Source organism: Cajanus cajan, chromosome 10 (genome assembly GCF_000230855.2).
Source record: "Cajanus cajan strain Asha chromosome 10, NIPB_CcT2T_4, whole genome shotgun sequence".
Lineage (NCBI taxonomy): Eukaryota > Viridiplantae > Streptophyta > Magnoliopsida > Fabales > Fabaceae > Cajanus > Cajanus cajan.
In genome coordinates, this window is record NC_138526.1 from 35,807,008 (window position 1) to 35,824,820 (window position 17,813).

At 31.9% G+C, this 17,813-nt stretch overlaps 1 protein-coding gene across 1 annotated transcript; it reads right to left on the reverse strand.

Annotated features, from left to right (window-relative positions):
* Positions 1-1,083: 1,083 nt before the first annotated feature.
* Positions 1,084-11,971, reverse strand: LOC109818239 (putative leucine-rich repeat receptor-like serine/threonine-protein kinase At3g14840). Its single transcript, XM_029268791.2, has 24 exons — positions 11,268-11,971; positions 10,507-10,681; positions 8,353-8,424; positions 8,184-8,252; positions 7,665-7,736; positions 7,493-7,564; positions 7,256-7,327; positions 7,077-7,148; positions 6,927-6,998; positions 6,768-6,839; positions 6,530-6,601; positions 6,038-6,109; positions 5,763-5,825; positions 5,534-5,599; positions 5,413-5,448; positions 5,272-5,312; positions 4,669-5,042; positions 4,073-4,268; positions 3,817-3,969; positions 2,901-3,019; positions 2,573-2,783; positions 2,206-2,443; positions 1,843-1,993; positions 1,084-1,627 (listed from the first exon to the last, which is right to left on the reverse strand). The coding sequence occupies exons 1-24, from the start codon at positions 11,356-11,358 to the stop codon at positions 1,241-1,243; spliced, it is 3,018 nt and encodes a 1,005-aa protein (XP_029124624.1). The 5' UTR covers positions 11,359-11,971; the 3' UTR covers positions 1,084-1,240.
* Between the last annotated feature and the right edge of the window lie 5,842 nt (positions 11,972-17,813).

A 17,813-nucleotide genomic window follows, 5' to 3' on the forward strand; every position in this document is an offset into this window, starting at 1 on the left:
GTGTATAAATACGTCAGATAATATAACTTTACTTACAATTTTTTTTTCATTAGAAATATAAATTATTGACAGATTTGTATATGTCCATAATTTATATTTTTCTTATAGTGATTGCTGCTTTTATACTCCACTACTCTACACTTCATTGTTGTTTCATTATGGTATGTTTTCCTTTATCACGTCATTCTTCATCTTAGGTGTGGGGAAAAAGTATATTTGGATGAGGGATGATGTATAATAATATATTGCATAAAGATTAATGTAATTATCATTAATAATGGTACATGATTGACCACATGTGGCATTAGTCTACCCTAGAATCTGTCTTAACAACAACACTTAATCACTATGTTAATAAGTTTTTTTTTAATATAAACGTGAAGGCTAAAATATATACGCCTTTGATAGAAATAATTTTTTTTCTAATATTTTTGTCACTATAATTCTTTTAGTTTTTTTTTTAACATATTGTCCATTTAATTTATCTTCTTTCTTTTTTATTTTTAAATTTAATTTTAATATTTTCCCAAAAGAATTTATCAATATTTAAATTAACCGTATATCACAATGAAATGATTTATTATAAATTTAAAATATAGCTTATATGTTCAAAAAAATTTATTCATTATATTATTTTCATTTTAATATATTTTATATATTCAAAACCAGTTGATTATTATAAATTTTAAATAAATATTATTTTCTACAATGCAAAATTTAAAGTTATAGTTAAAAAATAAGTGTAATAATATGACTCAAACATTTGTTTTAAAAAAAATAATTTTTGTCGTATTAGCACTTTCTCATATGTAATTTTTAAAATCATTTTGTAAATAAATCGATGATTAATACTATTTTTTTTTGTCTCAACCAAGGTGTGTATTAAAATTATGCATAAGCCAACCCTAAATGAGATTGAGACTTATATTTTGGCCCCAATTTTACATGAAATTTGTAAAAACAAACCTATTATATTCACTTTGTATTCTAGTCAACAAAATTACACTTCAAAAATCTTGTATAAATAGACAAGTACTTTTCTATAACATAAAATGCTACAATACACACATGCAACAAAATAAATAACTTTTGTGACAAATGTTTCTATTTCTCATTATAGTACAGAAAAACGAGACATAAATCATTGTTGTCCATCACAGGGAATACATATGAAGAAAAAAAATAAATTGAAGTATAAGCCAATATACATCATCTACAAAAGTGATGATATATAAATGATCTAATTACTTTTCTCCTGGTAAGAAGAATCCATGTTGATAGAATATAGATCTGTGTCAGACATAAATGCTGAAGTTTCACCCATCGAGATGCTCTCTTCTTGAGTATCACAAGTCTTATTCTTTTCTGTCATTTGATAATATTGTTGGATTACCTCCAAATTCTTTCCATCTAATACTTGGCTTGTTTCTGACAATACATCTTGAACATCAATTTTGCCTTCAAGCATGCATACCACTGAAGCCATGGTGGGTCTATGCAGTGGAGAAACTTGTGTGCATAGAAGAGCAACATTTATCATGACCATCACTTCATCCTTTTTAAAGTCTTTACCTAACCTTTCATCAACTAGGTCCATCAAATTACCATTTTCTTTCAACAGATGCACCTAGCAAAATAAAATATAAAATCAACTTAGTTTTTTGGCATCAATCCACAACTAAATCTATGATACAACATATTAATTTAACATTGTTTTGTTCTTAAAATGTTGTGTTAGATTAATTTTCAATGAGATTTTAATGGAGCATTTATGCAATAACAACAATCTTTTTAGATATTTTAAAAGGCATGAAAGTAAGAGATCATAAGAATAAAAGATACCCAATCAACAAGGGAAAAACACCCTTCTTTTGGCCAATTCATGGAGTTACTTTTTCCACTAACGACTTCCAATGCAACAATACCAAAACTATAAACATCTGCTTTGTCGGTCAAATAACCATGCATTGCATATTCAGGAGCCATATATCCACTACAACATAGAAAATTCATATATTAAATGTTGATGATAATATTTCAAAAGTCAAAATAAATAGACTTATATAAATTGGTGAGGTATCTCAACATATAACCTATATTTCTATATATATATATATATATATATACTTTTACCTCATAGTGCATGAAAGAATAAATGTTACAAAACGAATTTCATAAAAACATGCTAATAATATGAGAACTCACTAGGTGCCAGCTATTCTGGTGGTTATGTGGGTATAACCCTCTTCATCCAATTTGGCCAAACCAAAATCAGATATCTTAGGATTAAGATCTTTATCCAATAAAACATTAGTCGCCTTGATGTCTCTATGAACTATCTTCAACCTTGACTCTCCATGAAGGTAAGCCAAACCTTTAGAAATACCAACACAAATTTTGTGCCTTGTTGACCAATCCAACTTCAATTGACATTTTTCTTTAGCTTCATTTGCACATCATATATAGAAATTAGCTTAGACAACATAATATATAGTTATATAAACATGCAATGTCTATCATATTAATTCATGAAGAGCTACCAAACTTATTGAATATAAAGAAAAGAAATTACCAAATAAAGCACGAGCAAGACTGTTGTTTTCCATGTATTCATATATTAGCATTAATTGATCTCCCTCCATACAACAACCATATAACTTAACTAGACAAGGATGTTGCAAAGCAGAAATCATGCCAATCTCATTTATAAACTCGCGATTTCCTTGCTTTGATTTAGAAGAAAGTTGTTTAACTGCAATTATTGTACCATCTGAAAGAACACCCTGCATTTCCAAAATCAATAGTAAACTATTGTTTTATGTTTTAGAAGTTGAAAGATGTATCAATAATAATAAACATTTTATTGAAGGTCAAATAAAAATATTGAATATCCAAAATACCTTGTAAACAGGACCAAATCCTCCTTCTCCAATCTTAAAGGCTATATCAAAGTTTTTAGTTGCAGCTTTGATTTGTCGTAAGCTAAATAAGCCAGTTTGCAAATCCACGTCCCTTAACTCTGTTGGTGTAAGTAAGAAAAATAAAAATAGAAAGAACAAAAATTTCATTTTAAAACTTTACACAACATTACAATTGGAAGAATAGAAATTATACTAGACCCAACAACACCATTGAGACCAAATTTCGTATTTTCTTAAGAGTTTGCAAGATACAAGTTATGCAACCAAATTTCGTATTTTCTCTATAAGAGTTTGCAAGATACAAGTTATGCAAGCAAATGCATTCAAAGATTGGGACAAAAATTTTGTTGAAAGCAAAATTTATGAGACAATTTAGTTAATTAGATTTGCTAGATTTAATAGGCTAATAAATAATAATGTGAGTTTTAAAATAAAGCATTGTGCTTAAAATCTTAAAATTTAGTGAAATTCAAGAATTAAACACTTAGGGTTAAAGGTAACACCAATGCCGATCCTTTATCAATACGAGTGTTAATGATAATACATCTAAATAATTTAGTGTCACATTTTGACATTATATGATAATTTTGATGTATTTATATTAGAGGATCAAACTAAGGATGTTTATATCTTTAATGAAAAGTCTTGACTCTAAAATATATAAATATGTAAATCTATTGGATTAAATTATATTTTTAATCTTTTATTTTATTTTTAACATACTATTAATAAAATTACCGTAGTATTTAAAGGGATTTCCCAAACATTGATTGATCCTGCCCCTGCCTTCACCTATATATTTATATTTTATACTAGCAAATCCTAGTAAGTGCAAGAAATTTCTTAAAAGTTTCAACCAAAAAAGTCAGTGATATAGTAGCCTCATAGTTCTTACCTTTTTGTAATGAAAACTTTTGTCTTAGACATCCTTTCCACCAAGCTATACCAAATGCTATGATGATAATAAGCACTCCAGCAACTACTATTGCAATAATAGACTGCACAGGTATGTCATGGCCACCTTCATTTTCCACTGGGGGTTTGAAGTCTGCATGATTATACAACATAAGAGATTTGAATATATACAAATATAAATTAGAATATATGAGGTGATAGTAGGAGAAAATTAATTGCAGAGAAGTAGAACTAACCAGGATCAACAGATATAGCTGATATAAGAGGGCCATGAACTGATCCAAATGGGATAGCAGTTGTGCCTTTCCCAGCCCATTGAAAGTGGATCTCCAAGGTACTACTATTCACAATAGTAGTGAACCTTTTTATGATTGCCCTACCAACTCCACCTGCTTCTTTTGCAATATTGAAATCCTTCAGCACTAACTTTCTCTGCAATACTTCAATCAAAACACAAATGGTTTAGGACGATTAAAAGACAGCTATTCAATAATTTCTCTTTCATAATAAGTATCATCGTTCTAAGTGTTTTTTTTTTTTTTTTTTTTTTACTTTTACATAGACTGCAAAACACTAATAAATAAATAAAAAGAATAATAATTTTACAAAATTAAGTTTTTGATAGTTATATTTACCAGAAATGATATAACACAACAACAATTTCCTATAAAATGTTATTAAGAGTTATAAATGAAAAAGGAGTACGTAATTAAAGTTATATTACAAAACTAAAATAAAACCTATTTTGAAACTTAATTTGTTTTTTTTTACAAGACACTTATTATGCGAATATTAATATGGTTGAGAAAGGGAAAAGGATGAAACCATGCACCTGAATATAGATGTCAAATACACGCCTTCCAAGGCTGCTATATGTTTGATCATCAGTGAACATTATTTCTGCAAAATGAAGGCTTATTGTGTAGCTTCCATTTCCCATGCAAAATCCATAATATGTGAGAGAAAGGGCAGAAACACGTGCATCCATGTACAATTCGGCATTATCCATTGCAAGCTTAGTTGTATTAGACCATGTATAATAGTCTACACGACTGCTATCAAAGAAATGACCAGTGTTGCTAAACACCCAATTTGATTCACTTCGACGAAATCTCGCTGGTCCAGCTTCTTGTGAATCATCATCATATACCATGTTTCCTTTAGAAATTAACTTTCCACCACAATTTATATGGAGAGAGTACCAAGCTGGCATAACCAAAGGGTGGGAAAGCCAAAATCAAATATAATAAGAATCTGTTTGAACTTTGGATACAAACTTAAAAATATTTTTGAGAGTTTTTCCACTAAAAAATACTATTTATTTTCAGTAAAGAAGTTCTCAAATGCAATTCTAATTTATACACAAACAGACTACGATTACAACATTAGCAGAAAGCATTCTAACAATATTACAATATTATTCTTATCGACTTACTTTTAGGACAATTATTGTTCCCCAAACATGGAATCGTTCTCCTGAGAAAATAATGGAGCAGGCATAACTAGTTAAAACAATCACGTCATAGTAAGCATATGCATAAATAAAGTTAGTTTAGTAACGTACTATAAAACTTACAAGTTATTTCCCTTCAAAGATGATGCAAACAAGTTCCTAAAGCACATATTAAGTGGCCAAGACTCAGGTAACATCCCAAAATTCAAAATAAATAAATAAATGCAAATTTTAGAATTCTTACACGCTTCCCTGTTGACAAGTCAACTCTTCTGGGTTGTCAATGCTTAAATTGTTATATGAGAGATCTCTGTCAATTTGTGCATATGGTTTGGAGCCAAAGATGAAACAAATAATTATAAGTAACACTAGTGGCGCAGAAAAAACTTGAGAATATTGGTGTAATAATTAACATACAAAGGATATAATTTAGTTTAAAAAATCTTATAAATTGTATTTGAAGGATTACTTACGTGTAATCTGGCCTATCTATCCAATTGGGCAATGGTCCAGTAAAATTGTTTCCAGTTAAATATCTAGGTAAAAACAATATAAAGAAGTCAATTTATAGAAAATAATCATTGATAACCCATAAAAATGACAAATGGTAGAAAACTAAAACCCATTCCCAAATAATTTGGATGTTCCCCAAGGATCTTATTGCCTTAACTAGGTTGAAAATCTAGAATAGTCATAATATAAAATAATGTCATACTCACATATTATGGAACTAAAGAAGATTGCTTACAATAAATTTATATCGTTTAGGCCACCCAAGGTTCTCGGAATCTGTCCAGTCAATTTGTTAAAACTGAGGTCTCTGAAAAAGAAATTATGTCAAAACTAGCTAGTATTTTTATAAGAAAGAAAAATAATGACATCAGAAAATAAACATGGAAATGCTTAGTCCCTTCATGCAATGAACAAAAACATGCTGATACTCTTCACCAAAATGATAGACGAGTAACAAGAGCAAGAATTACAAATGTTTTAAGAATTTGTTTGAATATAAATTTATAAATATTTTATTAATTTTTTTACTGAAAAATATTATTTATTTCAAACAAATTTATAAGTATTTTTGAAAAAATATTTTATTAAAAATGCTCTGGTACAAAAACTTTCAAAAGTATTTCTAACTTATATTCAACCATGCAGACTCTAGATATATATAAATAATGCAAGAAATGTCTGAATAGTACCAACCCAGTTAATCGAAAAGAAATGAAGCATCACTTACAATGATCGTAAACTAGTTATATTTCCAAGATATTCAGGAGCCGTTCCTATAAGATTGCAACTCCTTAGTATTCTGGAAACAATTCAACAATATGTAGATATATGAGAGAGCAGAAAAAGGCATTATCATCTCCAATTTTTTTGCTATCTTTTTCTAAGAGAATTTCATTATTGAGGTATTAACTCACAAAATGAAAATGATAATTAAATTACAGTAATAATTGAAGCATTTAACTCACAGTGATTGCAAATTTGTCAAGTTTTTAAGTGGAGGAAATTGAGAATCTGGTCCTTTCAAGTCACTAATTCTCCTACATCAGTTATCTTAAGCATTGTGAGGATAGAAAAAAGCAAATTAAATTTTGAAACCTTTGTTGTAATCAAAACAGCATACTTACAAGTCTGTGAGGTTGTTGAGAAATGCAATTCCAGAAGGAATTGGCCCACTAAAACCACTCCCATACATCACCCTATCACAATTAAAAACCATTTCTGTGATAAACCATTTAATAAATATATTTAAATTCCACTAGAAGAAAGATCCATACAGTCTCTCTAGACTTGTCCAACTCTGAATGAAATTAGGTAAAGTTCCAGAGAATTGATTGTCACCAAGTCGACTGTATTATAAGAGTGTAAGAAACAAAGAAATGTTACTTTTGATATGAAACATATAATATAGTGAATGCAATTGAGTATAATAAAATAATAAAGGAAGAACACTTACAGGTGCTTTAATGTAGTGAGCCTAGCAAATGTTGCAGGTAAATTTCCAGTAAAATAATTGGATGTAAGAAGCCTATAAGGCAAAATTAGGATTATCAAAAAATTATAGTACACTTTTTAAAAAAAATTTAAAGTACGTAACCCAAAGAAAAATTTAAATTTGATTCTCATCAGTGAACATTAAATATTTAAATATTCAATAGTAAAATCAACCAAAGAAAGCAGACAAATAGCTTACAGTCTTTCAAGCTGGGGGAGATTCCCAAGCTCTGGAGGAAGCACACCAGATAATTGGTTGAACTCTAGGACCCTAAGCACATTTCAAGTTTAAGATTAAAGTTTCTTCAAAATATTTCATAAAATTGAAATGGGCCGAAATATTCTAGGTGGATGACCACAATTAAACTTACAAACTCTTCAGGGTGGTGATGTTTCCTAATTCTTTTGGGACTGGACCTGTTAGCCGATTTCCAAGAATGGAACTGCAAAGATTAAGAAACGCATAACTAGTGTACTGTTTCATGAAATCGAATAATAAAATCTTTAAAAATAATCTAATATGGGTTTTTAGTTGCACCAAAATGAAATAATTAATGTTCACTTTTAGTTCCTAAAATATTTGTGTTCTTTTTTTGTTTCTCATTTTTCGAGATGTGTGACCTTTGTACTTCACCAAAAATGTGACTCTTTTTGTTCTTTTACGAGAATACATACTACACGTGATACATAGGCAATCTAAACATGACACATTTTTGTATGAATGAAAGACTAAAAAGATATAGATTTTTAAGGCCTAAAAAGAACGCACACCCTAATCATAGATTAATGATATAAAACAAGATCTATTTGTCATAATCATACCCTAATGGTAATACCAAACAGGGAAAAAGTCAAATAGCAAGTCAAAGAAAGATTGAGAAAGAGAGTACATGTTGACAAGTTTCATGGAACCCCATTCTCGAGGGATTGTACCATTAAGGTAGTTGCGAGAGAGGTCACTGTACCAAATTGAAATGAAAGAATCAAGTTAGTGAATAATGATGATGTGATGAAGAGATGCAAGTTTAGGTGATAAAGTGTGGGTTCAGAATGACATACATTTCTTGGAGATATGGCAATCTCACTAGTTCACTAGGGAGTGTGCCCGAAAGATTTTGTGACTTGAGAACACTGCACCATAGTTATTGATCCAAACGTGAAAATAATAACTATAAAAAATATAGAAATTCTTTAAATACATAAATTAGAATAATTATGTTGAATGATAGCGTAGTTTATATTGAACAAAAGTATTTTTAAATATTTTTCTTAACCTCATATATATATATATATATATATATATATATATATATATATATATATATATATATATATATATATATATATGGGATTGTTAATATACTTTTACCTATTTTTTAGTTAGAGTACACAAAAATTTTAGGACAAAAAACACTCATTTATTTTGATTTGATTAATTTGTATAAAAGATATTATAGTAATTTAATTTAATATTAATAAAAATAAAATATTTTCTTTCTCTTATTAACTTCATTCTCCAACTCATTTCTTTTTTGTTTTTTTTTCTATTAATTAATTTTTTATTTGTTCAGAGAGAGAGGGTAGATATATTACTACCAGAATTTCTCTTATTACATGTGATTTTTCATGCGAATTTTATATAAAAATTCGTAGCAAACATTATTCTTACGTTGTGAATTTTAAAATTCACAAGAAATTTTCGTACAATATTTCTTGTAAAAAAATTTGCAGGAAACAAATCAAAGAAATTACTACAAATTCTATTAATTATTCTTCAACTTTCAAATGTTCACAACGAATCCATCCAAAGTATATTAAGGAATTTACTTTCATACCTCCACCATGTGATACATAACCTTTAAACTCTTAGATCGTATATTATAAGCCTAACATTCAACCATACAAATCAACTTGTAAGGTAAGTGTTGTCCCAACTTATATACTCTTTAATTATTTTATTTCTAATTAATGTGGGACTTTAAATTTTCTTTAAATATTAATTAATCATATCTTTATAAAAATAATTAATTCATTATATTGAACAACAAAATTATATTATTATTAATTATTTTAACTCTTAAAATATTCACATTCTAAAAAATTATTTTTTATTAAATAATTTTATTTTAAAAATTTTCATTAAATTAAAACTCATCATCATTAGTTTATACATTAAATTAAAATAAATATTTAATTTATTAATATTTTAAATTAAAATTATTTTTATGAAATAGTTATAAATAATTTAGTAAAATAATATTTTATTAAGTAAATACTTTTAATTTTAAAATTTTATAAATTATCATTAAATTAAAACTCATTATCATTAATTTATCATATTTACAAAATTTTATATATTGAATTTAATTAAATTAAAATGAATTATAATGATATATTTATAAATAATTTAATAAAATAATATTTTTTAATTAAAAATCTTATAATTATTAAACTTTTAAATTTAATTTTTTTTTATTTTCCTGAGGATTAAAATTGGGAGAAAAATCCGCTAGAAAATTTACTTGCAAAATTTTTCAACCATTTAGTAAAAATTACTTGCGAATTTATTTTTATAAAAAAATTTACAAGAAACAAAATGAAATTCTTACAACATTTTCTGAAAATTTTTACAATGAAATAAAATTTCTATGATCATTAAAATTGTAACAAGATTTACAAAAATTTATTTTTGTAAGAAATATTTGTAAATTATATACACAATAGTTAATAGTTAATTATAGCGGTGTAAGCAAGAGCACTAGTTAATATATACACGGGGTAACATGCAAAAGTATTCTGACGGTGACCATTGAATTAATATAAAGCAACTTGAAAAGTACAGCACAAGTTATCTTGCATGCTTTGTTTATAAAATATAAAAGTATGAGTTTTTCCTTAATTGTAAATAACCACTATAATTCATTTTAGCTGATGCATATTGCGATACTGACTGATTTTCCGTAAACACAGGCTTAGGTGAGAGTTCAGAAAAGTTGAAATATATTTGGTGGTTGAGTGCTACCAAATATTTAAAGTTACAATTAATTACTACATAACATGTATTTAAAATTTTTAATTTATATAAATAATTAATTATATTTAACTACATGTCATGTAGATACCTGTAAAAACTATTAATTTCTCTAAAAAGTTGTGCTTTACAAACACATGCAAACTAAAATAAAGACCCAATATTTGAGATCGGAGACTTACATGCTAACAACATGGCAGATAGTGGCATTGGCAAAAAGGCAATTGCAGGTAACAGCATTTTCAAATCCCTTTACTTGAACAGATGAAGTCCAATTACTTTCTCCACTGCATGGATCCACACTGAAATCCCAATCCTTCTTCCCAAGTGTCTTACCTATCTCCTTCATAATTTGCACTGTATATCAACACCAAACACCAAATCAATGCTCCCCATAATGTTATATTTTGCAATTTGAAATTGAATTATTTTCTCACCATTAAGACAGGCTTTATTGAGAAAGAATTTCTCAATACTCATGAATTAAAATTAACTTTAATATATACAAGCTATCTCATTTATTTTCTCCAAAAGTTTATTTTAACTCATGAAAAAAGTTTTATTTTTTTTTTACTTTCTTATTTTATTTTCTTACGAGAATTTTCTTGGAAAAACTTTACTATATATTTTTAGAAGAAAATAAGAAAAAAAAAATTAGATAAACTTTTGTATAATTTAAAATTATCTTATACATAAATTAATTTATAGAGGTTATCTTATATTAACTTCAAAAATTTATTTTTTACTTATAATTAAATTATAGATAAACTCTCTCCAATTTTTTCTTTCTTATTTAATTTCTTCTCCTAAAAAATATTTATGGAGAAATTTACCCAAACAAATTTTAAATACATATCAAGAAGTACATCTAAAAAGAGAGTCATCATGTAATGTGTGTATGTATGTATTTATAATATAATGTATGAATGTATTATATACATACCTTCATCTTCTGACAGAGTAGCTCCCCTAGCAAAAGAAAAGATCAAACAAAAGGAAAGAAACCAAAGATGGAAGAGTGGAGGGAAAGTCATGTTGATGATGATGGGTGAAAGAAGCTTTAGATTTGAAAGCTATCACAGAAAGAGTAATTATAAGAAATGAAGCAGCTAGAGATCGATAGCAACTTTGTGATTATATATAATAAAGTTGACACATCTAAAGAGATTTATGCCCACAGAAAGAGAACAATGAAGCCAGCTTATTTGTGAGTTTGACTGAATTCACATTTGACAAGTCAATTAGACATTAAATATAACAAAGACTGGATTGCCAGCTTGGATAGAGAAGTTTAAGGTTTCTTGAAAATGATGCTACATTGCTACTTGAGTTAAATATATGAATGTTGATGAAGTATAGAAGAGGTTTCACGTTGTAAACCTTGAAGTATGTGTTAAGTCAGTATTTTCTTTGCAATTTAGTTGAAGTTTTTCAGCAAGTTGCCAAATTTGATACTAATTAATTATCTTGTTTATAATTTGGACAGTTGACTTTGTTGGGTTTGTTTAAGTTTAAAGTAGTAACAATTTAGAGTTGGTAAATGAAAGTCAAAGAAGTAAGAAAGGAAACAAATGAAATCAAAAGTGAAGGGGGTTCACACGGGAGGAAAAGAGAGAGGGGTTTGTGATGATAGAATTTATTATTCACTACTAATTACAGAGATGTTTCTCACGAAACTAGCCAGATCTTATACTTAGGCATAAAAAATTGGTTCTATTGAGTATAATTGGCACAGAATGCAAAGGAAGAACTCTCTAAGAGAGAAAATACTCAATTGAGTAATAGAAATGATATTGATTGATCAGTGCCTTGAGAGCTTACATTGATAGCTATTTATAGGAATCAGAAACAAAGAAAATACAAATCATAGAAGCTGGCAATTTAGAAAAACAGAGGGGGTGGTGGTTGCTTTGTGGAAAAAGAAATTCGGTGGTTGTCATTGTTGACAATGGTGACTGGCATGTGCTGGCATGTGGCTCATGTGCTGGCATGTGGCTGGCATAGCTTTCCAGATCATTCTCCCGGGGTTGGAAAAGACTCGTCCTCGAGTCTAAGCGTCTTCCTCATCGAAGTAGGGTGAAAGGTCTGCGACATTAAATGTAGCAGAAACACCGTAAGAACCTGGTAGCTCGATCTTGTAGGCATTGTCATTAATCTTCTGGACTACGCGGAATGGACCATCAGCTCGTGGCGACAGCTTGGCATTGGACTGTTTTGGAAACCTTTCTTTCCGCAAATGAATCCACACTAGATCGCCTTCCTTGAATACCTGTTGCTTCCGGTGCTTGTCTCGTTGAGCTTTGTACTTTGCATTTTGCTTTTCAATCCTAATTCTGGCTTGCTCATGAAGCTGTTTAATTTCTTTGGCTCTCTGGTCAGCATCAGCGCTGAATTGACTCTTGTCTGAAGACGGAACCAAGTCTAAAGGGGTAAGAGGTCGTGCACCGTAGACGATTTCAAAAGGACATTTACCAGTAGCTTGATTAGTGGAATTGTTGTAGGCAAATTCCACTTGAGCTAGAATCTGATCCCAATGGCGAAGATTTTTACCTACAAAGCTGCGTAGTAAGTTACCTAGTAGCCTGTTGATAGCCTCTGTTTGACCATCTGTCTGTGGATGGCTAGCACTACTGAACTGCAACTTCGTACCCATCTTTTTCCATAGAGTTCTCCAAAAGTGACTCAGAAATTTAACATCTCTATCTGAAGTGATGGTTTTAGGAATTCCGTGTAGGCGAACAACTTCCCTGAAATATAAATCAGCAATATTAACGGCATCGTTAGTCTTTTGGCATGGAACGAAATGTGCCATCTTCGAAAATCTGTCCACAACCACCATAACAGAATCTTTTTGTCTTTGGGTTCGTGGAAGTCCTAGGACAAAATCCATGCTGATGTCTTCCCAGGGTGCAGCTGGTACCGGTAATGGTAAGTAAAGGCCAGTGTTTTGGCTTTTGGATTTAGCTAGGTGACAGATTCTGCAACGTTGAATGTGGCGAATGACATCTCTCTCCAGCTTAGGCCAGTGAAAATTCTCCTTGATGATAGATACAGTCTTATCTCTACCAAAATGTCCTGATAATCCTCCATCGTGTGCTTCCCAGATAATGGCTTCTCTTAAAGAGCAACGAGGAATGCATAAAACGTTGTCTTTAAATAGAAAACCTTCATGACGATGGTAATGTTGGAATGGCTGATCTTCGGTAGACTTCCAAACAATGTTGAAATCTGGATCGTCTTGGTATAATTCCTTGACGGTCTCGAAGCCAATGACTTTTGTTTGCAGAGTAGTGAGCAAGAAATGACGTCGGCTTAGGGCATCAGCAACAGAGTTCTGCTTTCCTGACTTGTGTTTGATCAGGAATGGATAGGCTTGAAGGAACTCAACCCATGAAGCATGCCTGCGGTTGATCTTTTGTTGTGAACTCAAATGCTTGAGAGCCTCGTGATCAGAGTAAAGAATGAATTCTTTGGGAAGCAGGTAATGACTCCAGTGCTGAAGTGCTCGTACAATGGCATAGAACTCCTTGTCGTAGGTCGAGTACTTTAGCTTTGCATCATTTAGCTTTTCACTGAAGAAAGCTATTGGTTGGCCTTCCTGGCTAAGAACTGCACCAACACCAATGTTAGAAGCATCACAATTTACTTCAAACACTTGATCAAAATTAGGAAGGGCCAATACTGGAGCATTGGTCAGGTGGTGCTTTAATTCATTGAAGCTTTCCTGAGCTTGTTCTGACCATTGGAATTTATCACCTTTGATACAGTTGGTGAGTGGAGCTGCAATTGTGCTGAAGTTCTTGATGAACCTGCGATAAAAAGAAGCCAATCCATGAAAACTTCGGACATCGTGAATGGATTGAGGAATTGGCCAACTGTTAATCGCCTCGACTTTGCTGGGGTCCACCTTGATACCGTCACTAGAAACAATATAACCAAGGAATATAATTTCATTGGTTAAAAATGAGCATTTCTCAAGGTTGGCATAGAGTTTCTGCTCCCGTAGAACTTCTAACACCTTCTGTAAGTGCTTCAAGTGCTCCTCCTTGCTTTTGCTATAAATCAGGATATCGTCGAAGTAAACGACTAAAAATTTTCCATTGAAAGGCCTTAGTACCTGATTCATTAGTCGCATGAAAGTACTGGGAGCATTGGACAATCCAAACGGCATGACTGTCCATTCGTATAGACCATCTCGGGTTTTGAAAGCAGTCTTCCATTCGTCACCTGGTCTAATTCTGATTTGATTGTAGCCACTGCGAAGATCAATCTTTGAAAAGATAGTGGCGCCATGAAGTTGATCCAACATGTCATCGAGCCGTGGTATTGGAAAGCGATATTTGATGGTGATCTTGTTCACAGCTCTACTGTCCATGCACATCCTCCAAGTTCCACCTTTCTTTGGAACTAGAATAACAGGGACAGCACAAGGACTGACACTCTCTTGAATCAAACCATTTTTCAATAATCCTTCAACCTGCTTTTGTACCTCTGCATGTTCCTGAGGGCTCATTCTGTATGCAGGCTTGTTAGGGATCACGGCTCCTGGTACAAAGTCTATGGCGTGTTGTATGTCACGCATAGGCGGTAGTCCTGGAGGAATTTCTTTGGGAACAACATCTGGAAATTTTGATAAGAGTTGAACAATCTCTGCAGAAGGTTTAGTTCCACAATTCTGTTCAAGTACTAATATAAATTCCAGATTACATACCTCATCTTTAGGCACCTTGGTGACTAAAGAAACTAAGGAAACTGTTTTCTTTTTATCCTGACTGGTTTCTTCGGGAGGCAGTGGAGCTAATTTGATCTTTTCTCCATCCTTGGTGAAGGAATATGTGTTGGCGTAGCCATCAAATTGAGCTCGTCTATCATATTGCCATGGCCTTCCTAAGAGGAGGTGACAAGCATCCATGGGGATGACGTCACAGATTTTACCATTACTGGTGCAACGAGTGTGGAAGATGTTGTGCCTGAGCCAGTGATCGTCTTTTGTTGGCGCTGTGTGCAGACTTCGCCTTACCACTAATAGCTCTCCATGATCGGCAGGCGTACAGTCTTCGTCATACACAGGTTCAATGTCTGCTTCTGATTCTTCCTCTGATAATTCATGTGGTTCTTCTTCAATGATGGTGAAAGCCTTTCGATTGGGACAGTCGGAAGAAATATGTCCAAAGCCTTGACATTTGAAACATTTTATAGTTGATTTGGATTGTGGGGCAGGTTTGGAGTTGTTGTTTTTGGTATTTTGGGCTGGTAGTTTGGAGGTGTTGGACCGGGTGTTTTGGGCTTTACTGTTATAAAAAGGATTTTTGGATGAGGATGGTTGATAAGGGTTTTTAGAGTAGGAAGGGCGGAACGGGTATTTGGATGTGGAGGGTTGGTCTCGAAGAGTGGTGGAGAGTTGTTTTTCAATTTTGATGGCAAGTTGTACTACATCATCTAAGTCCTGGTACTGTTGTAATTGGACTTGGTTGGCTATTTCAATGTTTAGTCCACCAATAAAACGAACTATTTTTTGTTCCTCGTCATCTTTAAGGTCACATTTCATTACTAACAACTCAAATTCCTGGGAATATTCTTCTACTGTGCGTGACTGTTGAGACAGTTTGTGAAGCATCATATAGTTTTCTTGCTTATAGTGGAAAGGTAAGAACTTACTTGTGAGTTTCTTCTTCATCTTCTCCCAAGATTTGATCTTTTCCTTCCCTGCTCTTTCACGCTTCTTGTTGAGATTCTCCCACCAGATGGATGCATGCTTCTTCAATCGGATAGCCACCATTTTGACCTTGAGTTTATCTTGAACATCATGCAAGTCAAAAATTCTTTCCACCGTTCGGAGCCAATCCATAAATTCGTCAGGTTGTAATCTCCCTTCGAATTCAGGTATATCTACCTTGAAATTATGAAAACGATTGGTTTGTTGTGTCCTTGACACTTGGTGACTTCTAGAGGAATAAGAAGATGAGGAATCACTGTTGTCTGACTCATGATTTGGTTTATTCCTCAGCTGTTCAAGTTCAACTCGTTGACTTGCAACTGTTTCTTGAAGCTCTCGCAGTTGCCTTTTCATTTCCTCAAATTCGATATCTCGAATGGTCACATCGTTTTGCTTTCCACGAACCATGGTGAAGGTGGATAGGAATAAAGGGGTAATTTAAGAGGTTAAAGGGGTAATATGGGAATTTAGGTTAGGGTAAAATGGTTTTTGTAGAAAAGGGCAATTTTGGAATTTTGAAAATATAAGGGCTAAATTGTAATTTTAGAAAGTTTAGGGGCAAAAATATAAATTCAGAAAGTACAGGGGTAAAAGTGAAATTTCAAAACTTACAGGGGCTTTTTTGCAAATTATGAAACTTTGGTCAAAGTCAACACTGAAGACACGTGGCAGAATATGGTTGGTCAGAGGTGGCAAATGAGGGTTCTCAGTCAACGTTGACCACTTATACGTGGCGTCTCCTGAGTGGCTGATTAAAGATGACGTGGCGCTTATGTGGCGATGACGTCAGCTTGTCTTCAACCTCCAGAAATTCCGGTGACCGTCAAATTTTCCGGCGAACTTTTCCGACGAATTTTCCGGTGACTTTCCGGGTGGTTTCCGGCGATACAAACTATCGTTCCCAAGGTTTTGGGACCTTCCGGACGCTTCTACGGGGTCGGTTTTTCGAGAAAAGGCCTCTAAGGGTGGGTTTTCGGGGCTGGCCGAATTTCCAATGGATTTTCCGGCGACCGGAAAGTTCCAAATCTCTTTTCTAATAAACCCAAAGGCGTAGGAAGCTTCGGAACCTTGCTCTGGTACCAAAAATGGCACAGAATGCAAAGGAAGAACTCTCTAAGAGAGAAAATACTCAATTGAGTAATAGAAATGATATTGATTGATCAGTGCCTTGAGAGCTTACATTGATAGCTATTTATAGGAATCAGAAACAAAGAAAATACAAATCATAGAAGCTGGCAATTTAGAAAAACAGAGGGGGTGGTGGTTGCTTTGTGGAAAAAGAAATTCGGTGGTTGTCATTGTTGACAATGGTGACTGGCATGTGCTGGCATGTGGCTCATGTGCTGGCATGTGGCTGGCATAGCTTTCCAGATCAATAATCGTTTCTAATATTTGGCCATTGCTAAAGCTTTGTGGTGAACTTTAACTCTAATAAGTTTTAAATAATAAATCATTGATTATATAATGGTGTTGTGTGGGTTGGTAATTTCTTCAAATCATGAACGCCACAAATATGAATATTATCGAGAATTGTAGTGCAGTGTTATACAGTTACGGTTTATTTTATTTAATTATTTATTAAAAGTACCGGTAACATATTTTTTAACACAATTTTTATTGATTAAAATTTAATAAAACTACAAAACTAAGAGAGAGAATTTATTATCTTTGGTGAAAACCAATATAAAAAACATTAATTTATAGAAAACACATTTCCTAAAAATGTTATTTTTTAGATAATAAGTCAAAGGTGAGAAACTAAAAATTTTTAAT